This window comes from Pichia membranifaciens, assembly GCF_001661235.1.
Source record: "Pichia membranifaciens NRRL Y-2026 unplaced genomic scaffold PICMEscaffold_1, whole genome shotgun sequence".
Lineage (NCBI taxonomy): Eukaryota > Fungi > Ascomycota > Pichiomycetes > Pichiales > Pichiaceae > Pichia > Pichia membranifaciens.
In genome coordinates, this window is record NW_017566982.1 from 2318742 (window position 1) to 2337734 (window position 18993).

At 43.3% G+C, this 18993-nt stretch overlaps 10 protein-coding genes across 10 annotated transcripts; 4 read left to right on the forward strand and 6 right to left on the reverse strand.

The window, feature by feature from the left end:
- Positions 1–62: 62 nt before the first annotated feature.
- On the reverse strand, positions 63–2210 carry PICMEDRAFT_70951 (hypothetical protein; the record flags this gene model as incomplete). The annotated part of the gene is made up of 1 exon (XM_019163781.1): positions 63–2210. The coding sequence occupies one exon, from the start codon at positions 2208–2210 to the stop codon at positions 63–65; it is 2148 nt and encodes a 715-aa protein (XP_019020518.1).
- Positions 2211–2546: 336 nt separating this feature from the next.
- Positions 2547–3098, forward strand: PICMEDRAFT_70952 (hypothetical protein; the record flags this gene model as incomplete). Its single annotated transcript, XM_019163782.1, has 1 exon — positions 2547–3098. One exon carries the CDS (start codon positions 2547–2549, stop codon positions 3096–3098), a length of 552 nt encoding a protein of 183 aa, XP_019020519.1.
- A 116-nt stretch (positions 3099–3214) lies between these two features.
- PICMEDRAFT_101017 (hypothetical protein) lies at positions 3215–4552 on the reverse strand. Its single transcript, XM_019159627.1, has one exon. It carries the CDS (start codon positions 4438–4440, stop codon positions 3331–3333), a length of 1110 nt encoding a protein of 369 aa, XP_019020520.1. The 5' UTR covers positions 4441–4552; the 3' UTR covers positions 3215–3330.
- Positions 4503–5003, reverse strand: PICMEDRAFT_14867 (hypothetical protein). Its single transcript, XM_019160574.1, has one exon. The coding sequence runs from the start codon at positions 4880–4882 to the stop codon at positions 4664–4666; it is 219 nt and encodes a 72-aa protein (XP_019020521.1). The 5' UTR covers positions 4883–5003; the 3' UTR covers positions 4503–4663.
- A 167-nt stretch (positions 5004–5170) lies between these two features.
- Positions 5171–8232, forward strand: PICMEDRAFT_101019 (hypothetical protein). The gene has a single exon (XM_019159628.1). The coding sequence runs from the start codon at positions 5418–5420 to the stop codon at positions 8172–8174; it is 2757 nt and encodes a 918-aa protein (XP_019020522.1). The 5' UTR covers positions 5171–5417; the 3' UTR covers positions 8175–8232.
- A 68-nt stretch (positions 8233–8300) lies between these two features.
- On the reverse strand, positions 8301–13098 carry PICMEDRAFT_14869 (hypothetical protein). Its single transcript, XM_019160575.1, has 2 exons — positions 12289–13098; positions 8301–12215 (listed from the first exon to the last, which is right to left on the reverse strand). The coding sequence occupies exons 1-2, from the start codon at positions 13066–13068 to the stop codon at positions 8499–8501; spliced, it is 4497 nt and encodes a 1498-aa protein (XP_019020523.1). The 5' UTR covers positions 13069–13098; the 3' UTR covers positions 8301–8498.
- Positions 13099–13357: 259 nt separating this feature from the next.
- Positions 13358–14377, reverse strand: PICMEDRAFT_101033 (hypothetical protein). The gene has a single exon (XM_019159629.1). The coding sequence runs from the start codon at positions 14205–14207 to the stop codon at positions 13647–13649; it is 561 nt and encodes a 186-aa protein (XP_019020524.1). The 5' UTR covers positions 14208–14377; the 3' UTR covers positions 13358–13646.
- Positions 14377–15341, reverse strand: PICMEDRAFT_101036 (hypothetical protein). The gene has a single exon (XM_019159630.1). The coding sequence runs from the start codon at positions 15288–15290 to the stop codon at positions 14547–14549; it is 744 nt and encodes a 247-aa protein (XP_019020525.1). The 5' UTR covers positions 15291–15341; the 3' UTR covers positions 14377–14546.
- A 15-nt stretch (positions 15342–15356) lies between these two features.
- Positions 15357–15826, forward strand: PICMEDRAFT_14872 (hypothetical protein). The gene has a single exon (XM_019160576.1). The coding sequence runs from the start codon at positions 15557–15559 to the stop codon at positions 15713–15715; it is 159 nt and encodes a 52-aa protein (XP_019020526.1). The 5' UTR covers positions 15357–15556; the 3' UTR covers positions 15716–15826.
- A 2954-nt stretch (positions 15827–18780) lies between these two features.
- PICMEDRAFT_18899 (hypothetical protein) lies at positions 18781–18933 on the forward strand (the record flags this gene model as incomplete). Its single annotated transcript, XM_019162093.1, has 1 exon — positions 18781–18933. A coding segment is annotated over one exon (153 nt), but the record flags the coding sequence as incomplete, so codon positions are not given.
- Between the last annotated feature and the right edge of the window lie 60 nt (positions 18934–18993).

The window sequence follows — 18993 nt, forward strand, 5'->3', positions numbered from 1 at the left end:
GGGCTTTATTGTACTTCTAATTAATATACACTTTCTATACACAACACAAAATCATACAAACTTTAGCGTGTAATATTCAACCAAACTTTAACGTTTTCCACGAACTCCTGGCTCTTGCCACGTTCGTGTCGCTCTCTCTTTTCGTGAGCCTTTTCTTCTGAGTCTTCGTTTCTCTCCGAACTGGTCTCGTTGTCAGCCTCTTCTTGTTTGTTTTCTGATGGCTCAAGTGATGAAGACGATGATTCCTTTCCCTTCAGTGGATAAGGAACCTTTAGTGTAAACTCAAAATGATTGAGTCCGTAGCCCAACCGAACACTATACTTACCAGCACAAAACATTCCATCATCACCTGCTTCTTCATTATAAGAAATTGACATTGGAACTCCGTTGATACTTTCACCGTTCACACGCAATTCAGAGACATACTTTTCGTCAACAATTATATTTTGTAGATGTACGATACAAGATATCTCGTGACCAACAACAGCTGATCCCGGTAGTTGCATCACATAAGTGGATCCGCCAACAGTGGTGTTTCCAGCTGGTTCAACAATTATGTTTTCAAAAATTGCTGGACCCTGTGCACCCGGATTGTTGCTTGCATTTTGCTTGTTGTTAAATGTGGCAGGGGTATTTGAACTGACTAAACTTTTCCAGTTGTTGGCAAAGTTGTTCAAGTTTGTAGTCGAGCAAATTGTAAACTTTTTGATAAAGGCAGTTATGTCGTCAATTTCTTCTATCTTCTCGGCCTTTTCAACGTCGTGTTTACGAATAATAGTTGGGGCTTCGGGTACAGGTTGCTTTGCAGCCTCTTCTTCCACATTGCCTTCATCAGGATTCATCAATTCTTCCTGAGCAGAACCGTATTCCGAAAACTCCTTTACATCCTCATCTTTACCCTTTTTCTTAAACTTATCCTTTTCGTCGTTCCCACTGTTAGCATTCAGTATGGCTTGACGCTTTCTTTCAGCAACTTGAGATTCAAACTTTTCAAGACGCTTGACAAATGCCTTACTTAGCCCAGTAGCAGCCTTGTAGTAAGGCCCGTCCCCAAAAACGTCCAGGGCATTGTCGAAAATTAGGTTGACATCACTTATAAATTTTTTGTAGCCCAAAGAACCATTCGCATACTTCCCCTGTTCCAATCGTTCACCAATCATATTGAAGCACATTGGCTTCGTAATAATATCGTAGTAATCTTCCGTTGCAGGATCATCTCTATCAGGAAGCTCTAACAAAACCTTTGAAAGGGGGATAGAGTTTTTGTGATGCGACACCTTAAACGTTAACAAGTGCCTGAAAACCTTTAGAATATCAGCAGTGTAATCTTCATTCGAGTCATCAAAATCATCAGTATTGATTACAATACTTGCGTCGTTTTGTTTTGGAGGATCAACTGGTTCATCTTTAGGCACAACCTCTTCGTTCTCGGCACCATTGGTGACTACTGTGTCTTCTGCTTGTTTCGTTGTGTTTTCTTCCTCGACAATGCTGTCACTTTTCGCTTCTTCTTTTGCACTTGCCTTGGCTCTTCTCTTGTCGTTATCTTTTGACCTACTGCTGCTCTTCTTTCTTTTAGGTTGAGGCTCCGACTCTCTAATTACCTTTTCTGCCGCTTCTGCGGCTGCTGCTGCCGCTGCCGCCTCCAACTCAACCTTCTCCTTCTTGATCTTCTTCAAAGACTTTTTCTCCTCTAAGGACTTGAGAAAGGTGCTGTACTGGTCTATCTGAGAAACTGCATAATTTGAAACAGACTTGGCATCGTTCACGATCAAACTGTCAGGATCATTGTACGTGGAGGCGTTCTCTGTCAACTGGAGCCACATCTGTTTGAAATCTTCCAACGTAACAGCATTCCCATCTGCAGACTCTTTTCCTTTACGTTTTACAATTGTTGCTTGACGGATCTCATTGATCGAGATCGGGTTCTTGATCACCTGGTAGTAGTCAGCGTACAGTTTCTTCGGTGGCAACTTCAGGAACGGGCCGGAAACAATTTCACCGGTCTCTGGATCTTTCAAATTTGTTGCTCCATTGATCACCGCAGTGTAGAACTCGGTGAGAGAGCCGTACTGAGCAACCGGGTTTTCAGTTGAATCTTGCACAGGGGTTGTGATCTCTGCTGCTTCTGCAGAGGGTGAGGCCGTGGCAGGCTTCTGCTTCTTCTTCGACGAGCCTAGGGTGAGAGTGACCTTTCTCTTGGGTGCCATGTCTGAACGTTTGCCTGAAGATGTACCTTCACATCTCTTCTTCCGTGTTTTCCGTCACCTCTATTGCGGCGTGTGGCACCGCCAATCCCCAATTCATGTTCAGCTGAGCTCTGGAAAGCACAGAAACAACAAACTCTGCTTCTCTCATGCACCCGTGCACCGTGCGAGCTTTGTGAGAAAGCGATCCAGGTGGGGAGCGAGAGAGCTTTGCCAAAACGAAGAAATAGACAGTACCGTAATACAGGAAGATAGAGGTAAACGACAGAGGATCTGAGAAAAGGAATGAGTCTGCTACAGCTCAATACATCGCACAGAAACCACACATACACATACACTATGGCCAAGTACGAGGTTATCGACCAAGACCCTGTTTTCTCCAAGGTTGTCAGCTACTTCCGTGTGTCCGACTACCTAACATGGTTGGGTGCCACTGCTGCAGGTCCACTATCACTCATCCTGCTTGAGAAGTATGAACCAGCCTCAGGACGTCACTTCAAGATGCCTAAGCCAATGTTCCTGCGTGCAGGAGGGCTGGTTGGTTTTGCTACAGGTTTCTTTTTGGCTTATAATCAGTCTACCAAGAGATTCTGGGGTGTTTCCGAAAACGCTAGAGAAGTGGAAAAGGACAGATACGAAGTCAAGTCTTTGCTTGCCAAGGGTAAGAACCCATACGGTAGCGATGAATCGACGCTTACTCCTTACATGCAAGACTTATCCGCCAGATACTCGAAAAACTCACAATTATTGATTGCCATTCTTCCATGGTTCAACTTTGTCGCTCACCCTTACCATGGTGTTGACTTGAAGAAGTACTACGAGGTTAGAGAAGGTGAAGAGAAGTGGGGATTCAACTTGGTTCCATTAAATGAAATCAAAGGCCTACCATGAGGATACTAAAGTATACCTGTAATTATCACACACGTGTATCCTTATGCATCCTTTTCGACTTCTATTCATTCATTTTATTCATCACTTATTTATTATAAAGTATGAGAGAGACAACGGAAAAACAACGACTGTTTTCTTCGTTCCTAATAGTTTATAATTTTTTTATTTATTATTTATATTAATCTTTTGTTCCAGTCAAAAACGTCAAGCCAGTTATTACAACTCCAAATGCCTATAATCCCACTATTTTTCTCACATGGTTCTTGATCGAAGGTCCCCCAGGAGGACTCAAGTCATTATGATTATTGTCGTAGTACATATCCCACACCGTTTTCCATTGATTTTCAAAGTTGTACTGGTCCCACGTCTTGCCTGTCAATGAGTCCTTGTTCCACTCCCTAATTGCTCGCTCAAGTATAATAAATCTGAAATAGTTTATATTGAACCTGACTACTCCACTTTGCTGGCTATTAGGTGCCAAATCTTCGTATCCAGACTCGGCATTTCTAAGAAAGCGAAGCATTCCAACCAAATCATGACACCAATAGGAAGAATGGACATCAGTGGCAAGAGAGGTGAGTTTGGAAAATAGAAATGAAAACTTAGTCTGGTGTGCTGTGTCGAATGTATTCAAGTTTGAGTTTGTTAATCGAATTAAAAACTCCCAATCCTCGGTATTCACTTTATATGGCATTTTTGCCTTGAAGTTGGATAAGATCTTTATGATCTGGTTCAATCGGCCATTTAAGTCTAATCCGTGTGGGTTCATGAAATACAGCAAACTAATGAGATAGTGTGTATCAGTATCATAATCTAGTAATCTGAAGTAGTCGCTGATTTGGTCATTGGCTCTCGTGTCATAGACTGTTCGCAGGTTCATTATCTCGTAAATGAGAAGTGACTTGATTAGGTTCTTATCAATGCTGTCTGTTTCATTTCTTAACGAAGAAAACAAATCCGCCTTGATCATCACGTTGTTCTTCGTAAGCTCGAAGTTGGGAATGGATGCTAGTTGCATTGTGTAACTAGCAATCTCATCGATTGCTGTTGGGGGTGGCGGTAACTGTTTTTGCTCATCCTTGTATTTAAGAACCGGGATTATCTTATACCAAGCAAGGTTTCTGCTCGTGTATATTTGTTGCTTATTTATTAGGTCTAGTACTACAAGCTTGATGTCCGAATGCTCTTCATATACCGCATTAATCAATTGTGGCCTCACTGAATCCAACTTCGATTTGATATAGTTTGCACTTGAGACTCTCCAAGATGCTGTAGGCAATGGGAAGTTCTTGGGTGTTTCACCGTTTTGCGTACGCCGAAGAAGACGGCTCGGGGCTTGCATGGTCAAGCTTAGCAACGTTCGTTCTTTTCAATGCTTGCTTTACTAATATACAAAATAAATACCTCTATATAGATACTTTTGAAATTGTTCTGGTTCCTTTCAAAACAGGTGTGGGTGTGGATGTGTCTGCACTCCGGGAAAATTGAAAAATATTTAGAGATGAAAATAAAAAAACATTGCTATCATCATTGTGATCAGCAGTATTAAGCGCTTCTCCAAAACCTTAACGAGCTTCAAACTGAACCATTCTTTTGGTTCTAGCCTTGTAAAGAACTCTGTGACCACATTCCTTACATCTGACTGGCTCCTTTGGCGAAAGTGTGAAGTTGACAGCACATTGCGCACACACGTATTTCACACCGTAATTTTTAATGGACTGGATACCACTGGCAGCATTACCCAAGTTGGCTGCAGTTGGTGGAACAAAACCTTCTCTTGACATCTTAGTGGTACTGATGCTTCGACAGACGTAGTATGCCTTCCGTAGCTCCCTCTGTAGCTCTAGCAAAAGAATCTAATTCTTACTATTTATCTATCTTGCCATGAAAATTTTTGCCTCTTTCTCTGCGACGAAATCATCTCGGTATGTCACGACAATAAAATTGTGGCGCTTACGTCAGCGTGATGGAAAATTGGTCGAAAATGGAAGTCGGGGATGTTGGAAAATAGAAGTTGAAACGGAAGGAAAGCAAATTGCTTGACGGTCCGCCGCCGCTTTGAGCCCCAAAAGGCAAGAAGACTGTCAAATAAAAAGAAGTTTTCAGTTTTAGAATAGGCTAAGCATACTGTGCCAGATTTTGTGGAGCGCCCCGTCGATCTTCTCTGCCGCCATTTACCCAATTTGACTTAAGCTGAGCTTCTTAAATCCTATATTTCCGAATTTGAGAACGGAGAGAAACGCACTCCAAAACGACCCCTGAAACATAAGAAGACAAAGAAGATATGCAAACGTCATCCTGTATACATCAAATACTATCATGCTAATATCTTATTGCTCAACTTGCTTTCATAATCTGTTGTTGAGTAATTGCTTCAAAAAGCTGAATATCAGAAAAATTTACTTGCGAAGTCGTTTCCAGCAATGTTCCGTACCTTTAGAGCATCAAAAAAATGACTTCCCATCCACACGAGATTTGGAATCTTTCAAACTTTCACATGTGGTGGATCAAATCGTTGACCCAGCGTCAACCGAACTGATAGCGGTTCCCTCAAAGTCAGATCAATTAGTGAAACCACATACATTACAGAGCTTCAATTCATCAACGATAACGTCTAAAATGAAGTCTCCAGCTCCGGAGTTGAAAAAACTGGGACGATCTATAATATCAAGATTGGAGTCGTTGGAAGTAGACCGAGATATTGAACATAACATTGATTTGCACAAACTTCTTGACAAAGATGATACTAAACCTACACTCTCTCCCATAGATGAGCATATTCTCTTGAACGCAAAAGCTATGACCCTTTCCAGAGACCATACTGGTACTCTTCGACTAAGTGCTGGGCTTAAAGCAAAGAAAAAAGTGATAGACGATACATTATACGAATACAAATACGAACTTATTAATGACCCTCACTCCATTGTGGAGATAACGTGTCTAATCAGCTTCATTAGACGCATAACAAAGTACAACTTCATGAATTCAACCCCACAAATAAAGCATTTTCTCAAAAGTAGAATCGTTTATACTGAAGAAGGACAGCAGCTAATGAAAAGTAATAGAGCTTTGGCGTACTACATGATCGACTTTTTCATGAGAAGTGGAACTCTTTCAAATATTGCAATTATTGAAGACATAGTTCGTGCTATAGATGGCTGGGATACGTATGCATTGAATATATACTTGAAACGTTCTTTAGTATTCTGCGTCGATCCTTATCTTAGGTTGCGCCTAATTGAGAGAGCTATAATCAAATTTTCTGAAAATAACTTGAAACTAAACAAGACAACTTTGTACATGATCTATATGCACATTGATAAAGCCTCCCTATACTCTTTTGACCTACAATTCTTTAAGTATGATTTGCAAAAGTTTTTGGCTGAAAGAAATCTTTTAAATGGTCCTCATTTTACATCCATACTATTTGAAGACTTAATCAATTCTTTTTCCATTATCAATGCCGAAAAGCAACATTTGCCCCAAAACAGAAACGATTCACATTTGTATGCGCTGATAGATGATTCTATGAACTCAATAGACATTATGCCGAAATTTAGGAATAGTTCACAGTTAAATATAACTAGGAACAATTATTCTATAAAATCTCTTAGGAAAGTGTTTTTGAATAGCAAATTCAGAAATGTTGAGTCTTTCAAAAACCTGATATCGGCTCATTTGGAAACTTCCAATTGGAAACGTGCATGGAAGATGGTAATTTCAAACTACCATTGCTTACAGATTTTATCGAACATTCCACCAACAGAACGCATGAAAATCAAACTATCGAAGCAGCATCCCGATTCCAAGTATACCAATTTTGGAAAACTATTTGCTTTCAATCAAGAGTTTTTTCTCACTCTTCTCCGTGGTCCTATTGGACATCAGCTAGTATCACATTTATGCTCCAGTTCAAATTGGCAGCTCGCGGTACGCACAATCAACGAGATTAATAGCTTGAAACTTTCCAGTGATGGTAATAATGAAGATACTAAAGTGGTTTGGAACACGTTTTACGTTTCCCTGAAATGTTTGCTAGACGTTGATCTGACCAAAAGTTTACTTGATCCTATGTGCCACCTGATTCTAATAAAATATTTAATGAATATGGCGTTGAAGACCGACCTTGGTACTTATAAGAGGTGGGACATACTTTTCAGGCGGCTACAAGCAAAAGTTGACTCCATCCACAACACATCATTTTCCAAGCTGGGGAGCAACTTAATCTTACCAGAACCTGACAAAACGGACAACGTGTACGTTTGGTTGGAAAGAGTACGTTTGGTGAGGGCCAAACGCGGTGGCTACAAAGACTTCCAACTTTTAGGATCTGTTTTTGATACCACAGAATGCTATGATGCAACTGATGAAATTTCTAATGTTACTGGTAACGAGAAAAAACAGCGACCAAAGCTGCGACTGCAACCACAAAAACAGCCACAAATACAGTCACAACTAAAAACATGTACACAATCGCAGTGCCAGCCAAACGCAAACACTTTTCTTGTTTCAAATTTAGTTTCCTGTGACTTATCTATAATTACCCCCTTTGAATCTGCCCTTTTTCGAAGCCTATCTTCTTTGAGGATTTTGGATTCGAAACAAAAGATAGAAAATGAGTACAATCTGTTTCCGGGGTTTTGGAATTCTAAGAATATAGATCATGATGATGTTTTAGAAAATTTTCATTTGGGATTCATAAACAAAAACTACAAAAATGAGAAAATAAAGTGGGAGACATGCACATCTAATCTATCTGCATTAAGTACTGAACTTGAAACTTTAGGCATTGAAAACTTGGGTAATGAAATGGATTCCTTAAGGGTGAAAGCTATTTCCAAAATAAACGGTGCAGTTAAGGAAAATCTGACTGGATTGCTGGATGCTTCAAAGAAATACGTGGTTATGGAAAAGGTAATCACTAAAAAGTGTAATCATGGGGTTTTCAAGCGTATCGATCCGAAAAGCTCTATCAATAATTTACTACCCAATGATTGGTTGTATATGGTATTGAATTCTTGCCATAATGATTGGCTAGTACAATATCTTAGAAAAAAACCGCATTCCCCAACATAGACTGTATATAATATTTATAAAATTTAATGAACTCAACTTATATTCATCAGATAAAACATTACTCTTCAGGCACTATTATTTTTGGCCTCACCAAAGTAAATTTTAAGTAAAAAAAATTTATTATGTATTTAAAAAGCTATGTCAAATGTATATAAAAGTGTAAGAAAAAACAAAATATAAGCTAGCAGCTATGGAAATGGAAATGGGAATGTATAAAATCAAATGTATAAGGGTTAAATAAGGAATGGAATTATTGTGCTGTGAGTGTAAATATTAAAAATATATTATTAAAATAGATTGGGTGGCTTAAGTTTAAACCAATGATTAAGTTGATGGCTTCTTTTGGGTACCAATCTTGTCATCGCCTGGTTTCTTTTGGAAGATAGTGTTATCTTTTTCGTGTCTTTGCTTAGGAATCAAAGACTTAGGGTTCAACAATTTGAAAATCATACCGAACGGATTCTTACCGATAACTCTGAAGTAGTAGTAGCCAACCAACATGAAACCAGTGTTAGCAATGATGTAGATCCATGCAATACCAAAATCTCTCCAATGCTGGTTCCACTTGATACCATATTGGATAACAACCTGCTCTTGCATGGTGTATGGACAGTATTGGCAACTGCTGTCAGCATCCGGGTTTCTCAAGTAACCACCGTTGTTGTCAATGTAATGCGAGAAGTAGTCACCACAGTTTTGTCCCTCTGGTGGATCAACAATACTCAATTCACCATAAGCACAAACCAACTTTCTGTTGTGCAAAATAGGACCAACAAACGCTTGCACAAAGTAGGTAAATGGTGATGCAACATACATGAAGGACCAGAATCTTGGCGAGTATCTCTTTGGATTCAAAATACCACAGAACAACAACATCGCAGCAAACAAGTTGGAGTTGATCATAGAAGCTGATGGCACATCTGGGGAAAAGTACAAGATAGCCAAACCGTAGGTACAGTAGTAAGCTGGGAAAATCAACACGTTGATGAAGAAGAAGAAACCAGCCTTATTAGCATCCCCGGAGTATCTTGGTGGCCAGTAGTAACAAACGTAAATGAAGAATTGACAAATTGTGGACCAGAAGATTTCGAGGATAGTGTGACAAAGAAGCAAACATGACCAGTGGAAAGTATTCGACAAAGCTTCTCTGACTTCAAACAATTCTCTGGTATCATAAGCAAAGACGTGAGATTGGTTAATCATAGCAACGGAAATCAACAACAACATGAAAACAGATGAGAAAGCACCTTGTGCACCACCTACAGAGTGGTCCATACCAACATAAGATAAACCAACGAAAAGAGCACAAGAAACACATTCAAGGAACTTGGCTCTGATATAAACCGGTGATCTCCAGAACTGAACATATGTTCTTCTCAAAACATACCAGAATTGCTTGTCGTATGTAGTAGCATATTTAGCAGACAAGTCACCAGCAGTTGAGTTCTCTGGTCTCTTTGGTAATTCAGCATGCAAGTATTCAATATCCTTTGTGGTTTGGGCACATTCTGGAGAATTGTTCCAAAGTTCAGCCCAATCCTGGGCAGCAGAAGCTGTTGCACCAGCACCAATACAGTTCAAAATGTATTCAGCAGGATTCTCAGAAGCACCACACTTGACACCAGAATGTCCTTCAAAGTATTTCAACAATGTAGAGGAGTTTGCACCAATATCACCGAAGTACACAGTCTTACCACCTTTCTTCAACAATAGCAATCTGTCGAAAACCTCAAACAATGTGGCCGATGGTTGATGAATCGTACACAAGATAGCTTGACCAGAGTCTGCAAGAGCTCTCAAGAATTGGACAATAGACCATGAAGATTCAGAGTCCAAACCAGAGGTAGGTTCATCCAAGAATAATAACAATGATGGCTTAGCAACTAATTCAGTAGCAATAGATAATTTCTTTCTTTGTTCGACATTCAAACCTCTACCAATTTTACCAACCATAGCCTCGGCATATTTGTCCATACCCAAGCAGCCAATAATCTTTTCAACATATTCGTACTTCTCAGCAGTGGACACATCCTTAGGTTGTCTCAAATCAGCAGCAAACCTTAATGATTCTCTAACAGAGTACTCAGCCATATGCAAATCTTGTTGTTGCACATAACCAGTTCTTCTCTTGAAAGATGTATCCAATGGTCTACCATTAACCAACATATCACCGGTAATAGTACCGAAGGAAATTCTTTGGGCTAAAACGTTCAACAATGTGGTCTTACCTGCACCAGATTCACCCATAAGGGCGGTCATGGTACCTGGCTTAACGTAACCTTGAATGGAACATAATAATTGTCTGGTAGCACCATCGTATGGAATAATGTAGTCCAAGTTTTTCCACGAGAAGATATCGGCAGTAGCAATAATCTCTTCAAGGTCGGCATCTGGACCGTTCAAAGCAAGCATCATCTCACCTCTTGTGGCAACCTTACCATCCCAATCTTCACCGGCAGAGGTATCAGGCAGACAACCTCTCTTGAACAATAGCAAGTCACCACCACCTTCAACATTCTTGATGTACTCAGACATAAAAACGTTTAATCCAATATAGCCGACAGTCCAACATAAGTTGATACCCCAGTATTTCCACACATTGTGCCATTTAATATCAAAGGCCTTGTATAGGTAGTCATCTCCAAGAACCCAGTCACGTCCGGCAATGGAACCTGGAATACTACATATTTGGTTGGAAAGGGATGTGTTTTCGTAACCTGGACCAGATGGAACCAATTGATAACAGTCCATATGTCTTCTGTGGAATTCATTACCCATCAAGGAGTAGAAACAGTAGAACATAGGATTCAAGTAATGAATCCACTTAATCCAGTGATGCATTTGTGTTAATGGAAGCACAAATCCAGCATAAACACACATCATCAAAACCCATAAACCACCAATGGCATGAGCTGTGGTACCATCTTTAGTCACAGTGGCAACACACTTGAATGTGAACGACATACACTGTTGAATGGTCAACAAGAATAGCAAGTACATGAAAAATCCTCCAGCAGTATGTCTCAAGTTAGGCATCCAGTAAGTGGTCAATGCCAAGATAACAACAGCAATCAACTTCGTTGGGAATTCAGTGATAATTTCTTGTAATGCTTCAGCGGACAAATGGTACATGGAGTACGATTTTTGTTTCACTAAAATGTTTCTGGTAGAGAACGAGTTAGCAATTTCGGCCAAAGATGTAACGGAACAGAAAAGCAAAACATAGAACAAGATACCACCACGTGAGTATGCACCATTGGTGGACTTCGGAATGTGGTAGTACATAGAACCGACAACAAAACCCTTAGTAACAAAAGATGCAACATAAACGATGGTATAAGTGATATTACCCTTGGTTCTTTGGAAACCTCTTAACATCAAGTAGTACAATTGCGACCAATAGGTAACCATAAATTGAGACTTTTGTCTGTTACCCTTTTGCTTTCTCTGCTGGTTGACAAAATCCAGTCTTTGTCTGGTCTCATCGCCATTATGATTAGCATCAAATTCGTCCATTTCAGTCATCAAGGTAGCATATTCTGGAGAGTTGACCCAGTAATCAGCAAACTCTTCTGACGATTCTGGAACCTTACCTTCAAACCCTGGTTGCACTTGTCTGGAAGATGGAGAAGTAACTGCAGTCAAAAACTCCGGTGCAGTCATTCTGCTAGGCTTCAAATAGCCCATCTTCTCAAAATAAGAAACACCTTGGTCGGCAGGACCCCAGTAAATCTGTCTACCCTTGTATAGAACACTCACCTTATCAAATAATTCGTAAATGTTTTGACCGGCTTGGTAAATAGCAACAAACGCAGAACAGCCCAACATGTTGGTGGCAGTTCTCAAACATTGTGTGAATTCCAATGCCGTAGAAGCATCCAAACCTCTGGTAGCGTTATCGAAACAGTACACAGAAGCGTTCAAAGCCAAGGCTTCCACAATCGAAACTCTCTTTCTTTCACCACCAGAAACACCTCTCACAAAATCGTTACCGACTCTAGTAGCGTATGTGTGGGTCAAACCAAAAACGGTACACCATAACTGTAGTAAAAAGTCAAGAAAAGATGTTAGTATACTGTGTCAAAAAAATAAACACTAGTTAAAATGAACTTACCTTAAGCATGTTATCAACATATTCAGCTCTGGATAGGTTGTCAATTCTTTTCTCTGGAGTTTTGCATCTCAAGGCCAACTGAATTGTTTCCTTGACGGTGATGTATGGGAAATGGAAATCCAATTCCGGGTTGTAAACAACATAACCCTTATACTTTTCCATCATCTCCGCCTGATCTAACCCGTCATAGGAAAAGGAACCTTCGACCTTAGTGAAATTCTCGATTTCACCAGCAACGGCCTTTAACAATGAGGAACAACCGGCACCCGGCTTACCAAGACAAAGCACCATCTCTCCTGGCTCCAAGACACCAACAAAGTTTTGAATAATCATTCTTTGCTTACGGTTATCTTTCTGGAACATCTTCCAGAAGCTAAGGTAGTTGAGGGTCATTTCAGTCACAGAAGGACCATGGGCAGCAGAGGCATCAATACCCCAACATGTCAGATCTCTGAAAGAAACACCTGCATTGGCAGATTCAATACCTTGCTCTGCGGAACGGTCACGGAGGTACTTCAAGAGTAACTCCAAGTCAAAGTTCTCTTTGTTGATCTCGAAGTGGTCCATGTCCTTCTTGGTCTTGGTGGACAAGACTCTGGCAAGGGTAGCAACACGCTCCATACCTTCCTGGGTAGACAAGATACGGGAGACGTGGTGAGACAAGTTCTCAGCATTACCTTGGTCTTCAGGATCATTCAAAGGATTGAACTTCTGGACATCTTGATTATCAGAGTCGATACTGTCAGTATCGTTACTGTGGTTCTCAGCTGGCTTCTCCATTTTGATAGAGATAAGAACTAAGCTGAGTGTTTGGTTTTGTCTTTTTGTTGTTTTTTGTTTTCTGTTTTTTTTTGTAGAGTGGGATGTGTTGTATGTGTAGAAGTTATTAAATTAGTGAGTAGTACGAATGAACAAATAAAATAGGGATGTGTAACTGTGCGACAACAAAGGGAGCAGAGGAAGCTGTACGCGGGTATCAACAACTATCTGTTTGAAACAGTCAATTAAGCCTTTCTGTGATCGATTGAAGTTGAAGATGGGAGGAGAGCAGGGAAGAGGGAAAGAAGGAAGAAAAGAAGTGTACAAGGGAGATGGATATCCTGGCGTGAAAAGGTGAGGAACTGGCCTTTATTTGAATGACTGGGAACTCCTCCCTATTTACATTCAAGGATGAAGATGCCAAACACAGACTGAGCGATTATTATTGTTTGTCTACAACCAGTTCGGTCTCCCTCTTGGCCGTTGTTATTTCGGCCAGTGTCGTCCTGCCCTCGGAAGCCGCAACGGGAGACTACACTCCAAAATCCCGGATAGGTTGCTGGCGACCACTGAAGTCTGGATGTGTTAGGCTGAGCAGCCTATCGCTGCCGATGCACACCTCTCAGACCAAGGGTACCCCGCACCGACCGTGTTGGGACGGGTAATCCCCGGCTATTTGGGTCTTCAGAAGCCTCTTGAAGCCTGCTGAAGCCTGCTGAAGCCTGCTGAAGCCTCTGCAGCCTTCCGCAGAGCCCATGAGAGCAGCTCTTGCTCCTTGTGCACCTGTCAAAGTAGATAAAACATGCTGCGGACAGACTCCGCGTCCGAGTGTCGGCAAGCGCAGGCTCCAACCCCGCCGACGCCTTCCGCATTGGGGTAAACCGCAGGGCTATCAGCCGGGACAGACGGTGCGGAGCGGCCGACACAAGATAGAGAGAGCGACGGGCCGGACTTCTCGGCGGCGCCCGTTGGCGAGACACCGCGATCGCCTGTCCCTGTGTCCTGCCTGATCCGTGCTTCTTGCCGTCCCTGCCCCGCTCTCCGCTGCTCCGCGCGCACCTGCGACTTCTGTGCAGACGTCGACGCAGACCGCAGCAGAGACGAAAACCGTTCGGAAGCAACGGCGCGCTTCGCATGCGTCTATTACGTCTGCAGCCCATCTGACAGTCTACCCACGCGCCAACAGAAGGCTGGCCTGTTGCGGCGGCGACGGGGTCGATCGGCGGAGACAAGAAAAAAAAGAAGGCGTCGCGCCTGCTCGACGCGTCAGCTTGCACTGCGCCGCCACGAGACACGCTGCAGGCGGGGACGCGTAATTTTCCAGCTTCGGCCACGCTGCAGCTGCTGACAAAAAAAGAAACCGACACATGCAGCCGCCAGCCGGAACGCCTCCTGAAAGAGTCCGCATTCTCGTGGCGGACCAACGTCAAGAGCAGAGCCTGACAGCCACCGAAGGCCAGGCTGCTACAAATAGAAGCCGGTGGGCGAGGCGCCAGAGGTCAGCTCTGCAATGGCGTGGCATTGGCAGTGGCAGTGGCGTTGCCGCTGCTTATAATTTCTCGGCTCGTGGCCGTCGCCTGTCCGCCTGAGGCCCGCTCAAGGCCCTCCTGACGCCCGCCGGCGGGCAACCTTCCCTTTTTTCTGCCGGCGGGCTGCTGCCCCGTTGCCTTGCCTTCGTCTCGGGCGTTATGGCCGACGCAGATCGGCAGCAGAGCAGTCTCTGCGCCAGAGAAGGACGCTCCGCCCGCGCTCGAATCGGGCAATCTGTTTGCCCAAAGCGGAAAGCATATGGGAGAAAAACAGGGAAATTTCGTGATGGGATCACAGGCAGGGTGGATCGACCCGAGGAGCGTAGGGAGGTGGGGGGCCTGTCCAAGAAAGAGGCCCGACAGTACGATAGGCCCCGGCGCAACTAGTCGCAGCCAATCTCGGCGTGCCAGCGTGCTGCAGCTGTTGCGACGCTGGCCACGGTGTCGCAGCACGTATTTACTGCTGCTTTTCCCGTCCTTGGTGTCCGTCCACCGAGGCCTGCGCCGCTGGCGTGCCGGCTCCCCGGCGTCCAGGCGCCCTGGCGTCCCGTCGACATAACTCCGGTGGAGGCGGCGCCACGCCGAAAGTGCGTCGCCGCCATGTGTATCTGCCTCGCTGTTGCTATATTTAACCTGCTGCGATTTGCCGGACAAAACCTGTTTCTTCTCCATGTCCGCTACGCTCCGACGGCGGGGAGGCGCCGTCGAACCCATACTCGACACCTCCACGGGCTCCAGGGCTCTTCCCCCCCTCCCCCCCCCCCCTAGCACGCCTGCCTAGCCCCTAACAGATCCGGCTCCACACTGTCTCTCTTGCAGCAGCCCCCAGCCAGCATTTTCGTAGTGCAGAGAAAATGGACTCGCGATTCTCCAGCTAATTAAATAACCGCTTTCAATACGTTACGCACGCTCTCAGCCGGGGTGGCCTGCGATCTCTCCCTCACTGCCTCCCTCACGCTGCGGGAGAGAAGCTTTTGGCAATGTTTATGCGACTCCAGTTGCTCCAGGGTGGGAGAGCTTGTCCGCCGTTGGGCTCTGCGTGCACATTGCAGGCGTCGTGCTTCCCCGTGCTCTCCCGTCGTACTCCCTCCGCTGCTGGTAGAACGTCAAGCATCCGCTCGTCGACTTGTGTCTGGTAACCTCACATCGTTGGCCCCCCCTCCCCTCTGCCGAACCCGACACGAACCTAGAAGCGGCACTCAAGAGAGCCAGAAACACACCTTGATTTGTTTGTTTCTCCTTCGACTGCTTTCCTGCTCCATCCGCATCAACAGCACGCTTCCCTATCCATCTTGTCTGATCAGAAGACCAGCAGCTGCAAGACTTTTGACTGCTTCTGTGGAAAAATTTTCTTGTGTGTCCGTTTTCTTATCACTATCGTTCACGTACCCTCCACACTCACCACACACTCACGCTCACGCTCACTCGCCACATTCGTACTAGCCATCTAGAGTTTACTACACAGGGGAAAAATAAGACAAGGGTCTTCTACATCCCGTTTTTCAGCCCGCCCTTCTTGAGTCCGACTTGTTTCACCAAATAGCCTTCCCATAGCTGATCGGCTCTCTTACTCCTCCTCTCACGCATCAACGCCCCATTCCATCTCGCTGCCAGCCAGGGTTTGTTTTATCTTCTCTGCCAGACTACTCCACCGTCGGCCGTTTCTGCTGTTTGTCTTTTCTCTCCTGATACATGCTATATTTCTAAAACTACAACCACAATTATAGATTTTTTTCTTTTTGCTTAGCAATATCCCAAAATTTCAGTTCACTATAACTCTAGAAAGAAACAGTTATCTTGTTATTTATACCACAAATTACCTCCTTTTTTTGACAGGTCATTCCAGTTGATAGAGAAAAAGCAACCACGAAAATTGACAATGATGTCTTCATCCCCTCCACCAAATGGTCCGAGTGGGTTCAACCAATACACATCGAATAATCCGAATCAAGTGTTCAACTTGACTTCCTCGCCCTCGTACAACGAAGGTTTGAACCTACAACTGCAGAATCTAGACTCAACAATGGCTCAATCCGGTCAGAGCAACAGCAGCAATAACTACACTACCAAGGATAACAACTTCAACGATAATAACTCAACAAATATATCCCAGTCAGACAACTCGATCATCTATGAACAGCAACAACAGTCCAATGATACCCCTCAGCTGCAAGATGAAATGTCTGTCGATATGCAACAACATCAGCCCCAACATCATCAGAGCCACACACAGATGCACTCTCAATCGCAATCCGAGCACCTCCCTCAGGCACAAATGCATGTGCATCCTCATTCGCAACTTCACCACGATCATAAAGTACTATCCACTCCGCAGTTTGGCCAACTTCATGACCCGATCAACGAATCCGAATTCGAAGACTTTGTTCCAATTTCAACAAATATGGATCCTAACCTCCAATTCCCTTCATCTTCGTCATATGTCCAGCTAAATAGTTCTGTGGCAAGCTCAGCAACATCTTCCTTCAACTCCAACTATTTCCCTCAATCGATATCAGGAAACTCGATCTCCAGTAACATCCATCAAACGCCCCTTCAACTTTCCAGAAAACAATCTACAAATGCCATGCAAAACCTAACTAGTACACCTTCTCAAACACCTGTAAGAAAATCAGGTTTTGTCACTCCAAGAGTTGTCGGGCCCAATGGGGTTGTTTTCTCTCATAAAAGGACAAAGTCTAAAGTGGCAGTAGAAAAATCACCTGCAACGGGAAACCCTTTCTACAATCCGCCTTCTTTCCTGTCACCCAAAATAAGCAAAAAGTCACACAGAAAGAATGTGTCGATAACAAATTCCATCTCGCTGACTCATCTAGATACAGATTTGCAGATCCAGCAGATGCAACAGTTAGGTAGATCAGGATCTCCTGGTGATACACCGCTTCGAACTCCCGGTCGTCGATCAGACGTTCAATACATATACGGGCCTGACGATGATAACTATGACGATGATTTTGATGATGATGGTGAGGATGATAAGGTTGGTCATAGTCATCAAGATGATCATGAGCGTGGTGACCACAGAGACGAAAATGACGATGTTCTTGACGATGGAGAAGATAGTGATGATGACGAAGATGATGATGACCTTGGAAAGCGAAATATGATGATAATGAAAAATAACGCTTTGCTTGACCCTCAAATGCTAATGAACAGTGGGCTAAGCCAACAGTCTGCCAATAGCACTGTGAACGATGGAACCTTTATCATGCCCAACATCCTGATGAAACATAAATTTGGGGACAAGTTGGTGCAGTCATCGAATGATTTGAACAGTGTCCTCTCTGGGAATAGTTTGGAAAATGAAAATGATGCTGCATCTTTATTTGATAACATTTCATCCGCAAACTTTGTCAATATCAACTATCTGAATGGCATGTTCATTCCAGATCATTCGGCTGTGGAGTCGTTACAACAAGATATATTTGCATACCCTTCCTCGACAAAAGATACAAATGAGGCCTATTATGGTTCTCTTGGACATGAAACACCACATAAACAAAAATATCAGTATCAGAAACGGTCAGTAGAACTGCATCAGCAACCTTCAGACTCATCACCAGTGCTATCAAAGGCCTCTTCGATTCCTCAAACTGGAGCAGAGCCTGCTTCCATGGATTCAAAAATTCAGAGATCGGGTTCTTCCTTCAACTTGAGCAATATTGCTGCTTCAAGAGAGGGCAAGAACGCATCCAAAAACTTAGAGCATCATAACATGATGATGAGCGACCGTTATAGATATCACAGGCCTGATTCGTTGATGGCATTTCAAGAGAATTCCCCACCACAAACTCATGCCCAAGCTCAAGCTCAGCAGCAATATGCAATGTTTGATCCTAAAATTGGGTACGGACCGTCATCGCATATGAGCTCTGACATGATGACACCCGTTAATACAGCCCCTGGTTCCTCTTCTGTACCAACAACAACTATTCCAATGTCTACTTCAGGTACACTTCAGCAAGTTGCTGAAAGCGCTTCCTATCGAGGAAAAGAGTTATCTATTCCACGGTCAAGTTCTTCCAAGACGATATTGGAATCACCAACAATGAAGACACGCTCGAAATCAAAACGTACTTCATTCGCATTAAGTGATATCAAGCATCCAGAGAAGCTTGATTTACCTCAACAATCCGCCAGATCTAGATCTAGGTCTAAAAAGACAATCAACGATGAAAAGAAAATCCACGAATGTCCGCTTTGCCATATGAAATTCCAACGTCCTGAGCATGTGAAAAGACACATGTTGTCGCATTCATCGGAGAAGCCCTTTGAATGTCCTGAATCTGGATGTAATAAACGTTTTAATAGAAACGATAATCTGAAACAGCATTTAAGAAACATTCATAAGAAGCAAATATGATTTGCCATGCAAAACTCTTTCTCTAGTTTGTTTTTC

Bases quoted from the DNA above. Each gene is read 5' to 3' on its own strand.
- PICMEDRAFT_101017 (XM_019159627.1), bottom strand. From the start codon at position 4,440: ATGCAAGCCCCGAGCCGTCTTCTTCGGCGTACGCAAAACGGTGAAACA.
- PICMEDRAFT_14867 (XM_019160574.1), bottom strand. From the start codon at position 4,882: ATGTCAAGAGAAGGTTTTGTTCCACCAACTGCAGCCAACTTGGGTAAT.
- PICMEDRAFT_101019 (XM_019159628.1), top strand. From the start codon at position 5,418: ATGCTAATATCTTATTGCTCAACTTGCTTTCATAATCTGTTGTTGAGT.
- PICMEDRAFT_14869 (XM_019160575.1), bottom strand. From the start codon at position 13,068: ATGGAGAAGCCAGCTGAGAACCACAGTAACGATACTGACAGTATCGAC. The intron at 12,216-12,288 runs GTAAGTTCATTT...TTTTTACTACAG, and splicing joins ATGTTGATAACATGCTTAAG to TTATGGTGTACCGTTTTTGG.
- PICMEDRAFT_101033 (XM_019159629.1), bottom strand. From the start codon at position 14,207: ATGGGCTGCAGACGTAATAGACGCATGCGAAGCGCGCCGTTGCTTCCG.
- PICMEDRAFT_101036 (XM_019159630.1), bottom strand. From the start codon at position 15,290: ATGGGTTCGACGGCGCCTCCCCGCCGTCGGAGCGTAGCGGACATGGAG.
- PICMEDRAFT_14872 (XM_019160576.1), top strand. From the start codon at position 15,557: ATGTTTATGCGACTCCAGTTGCTCCAGGGTGGGAGAGCTTGTCCGCCG.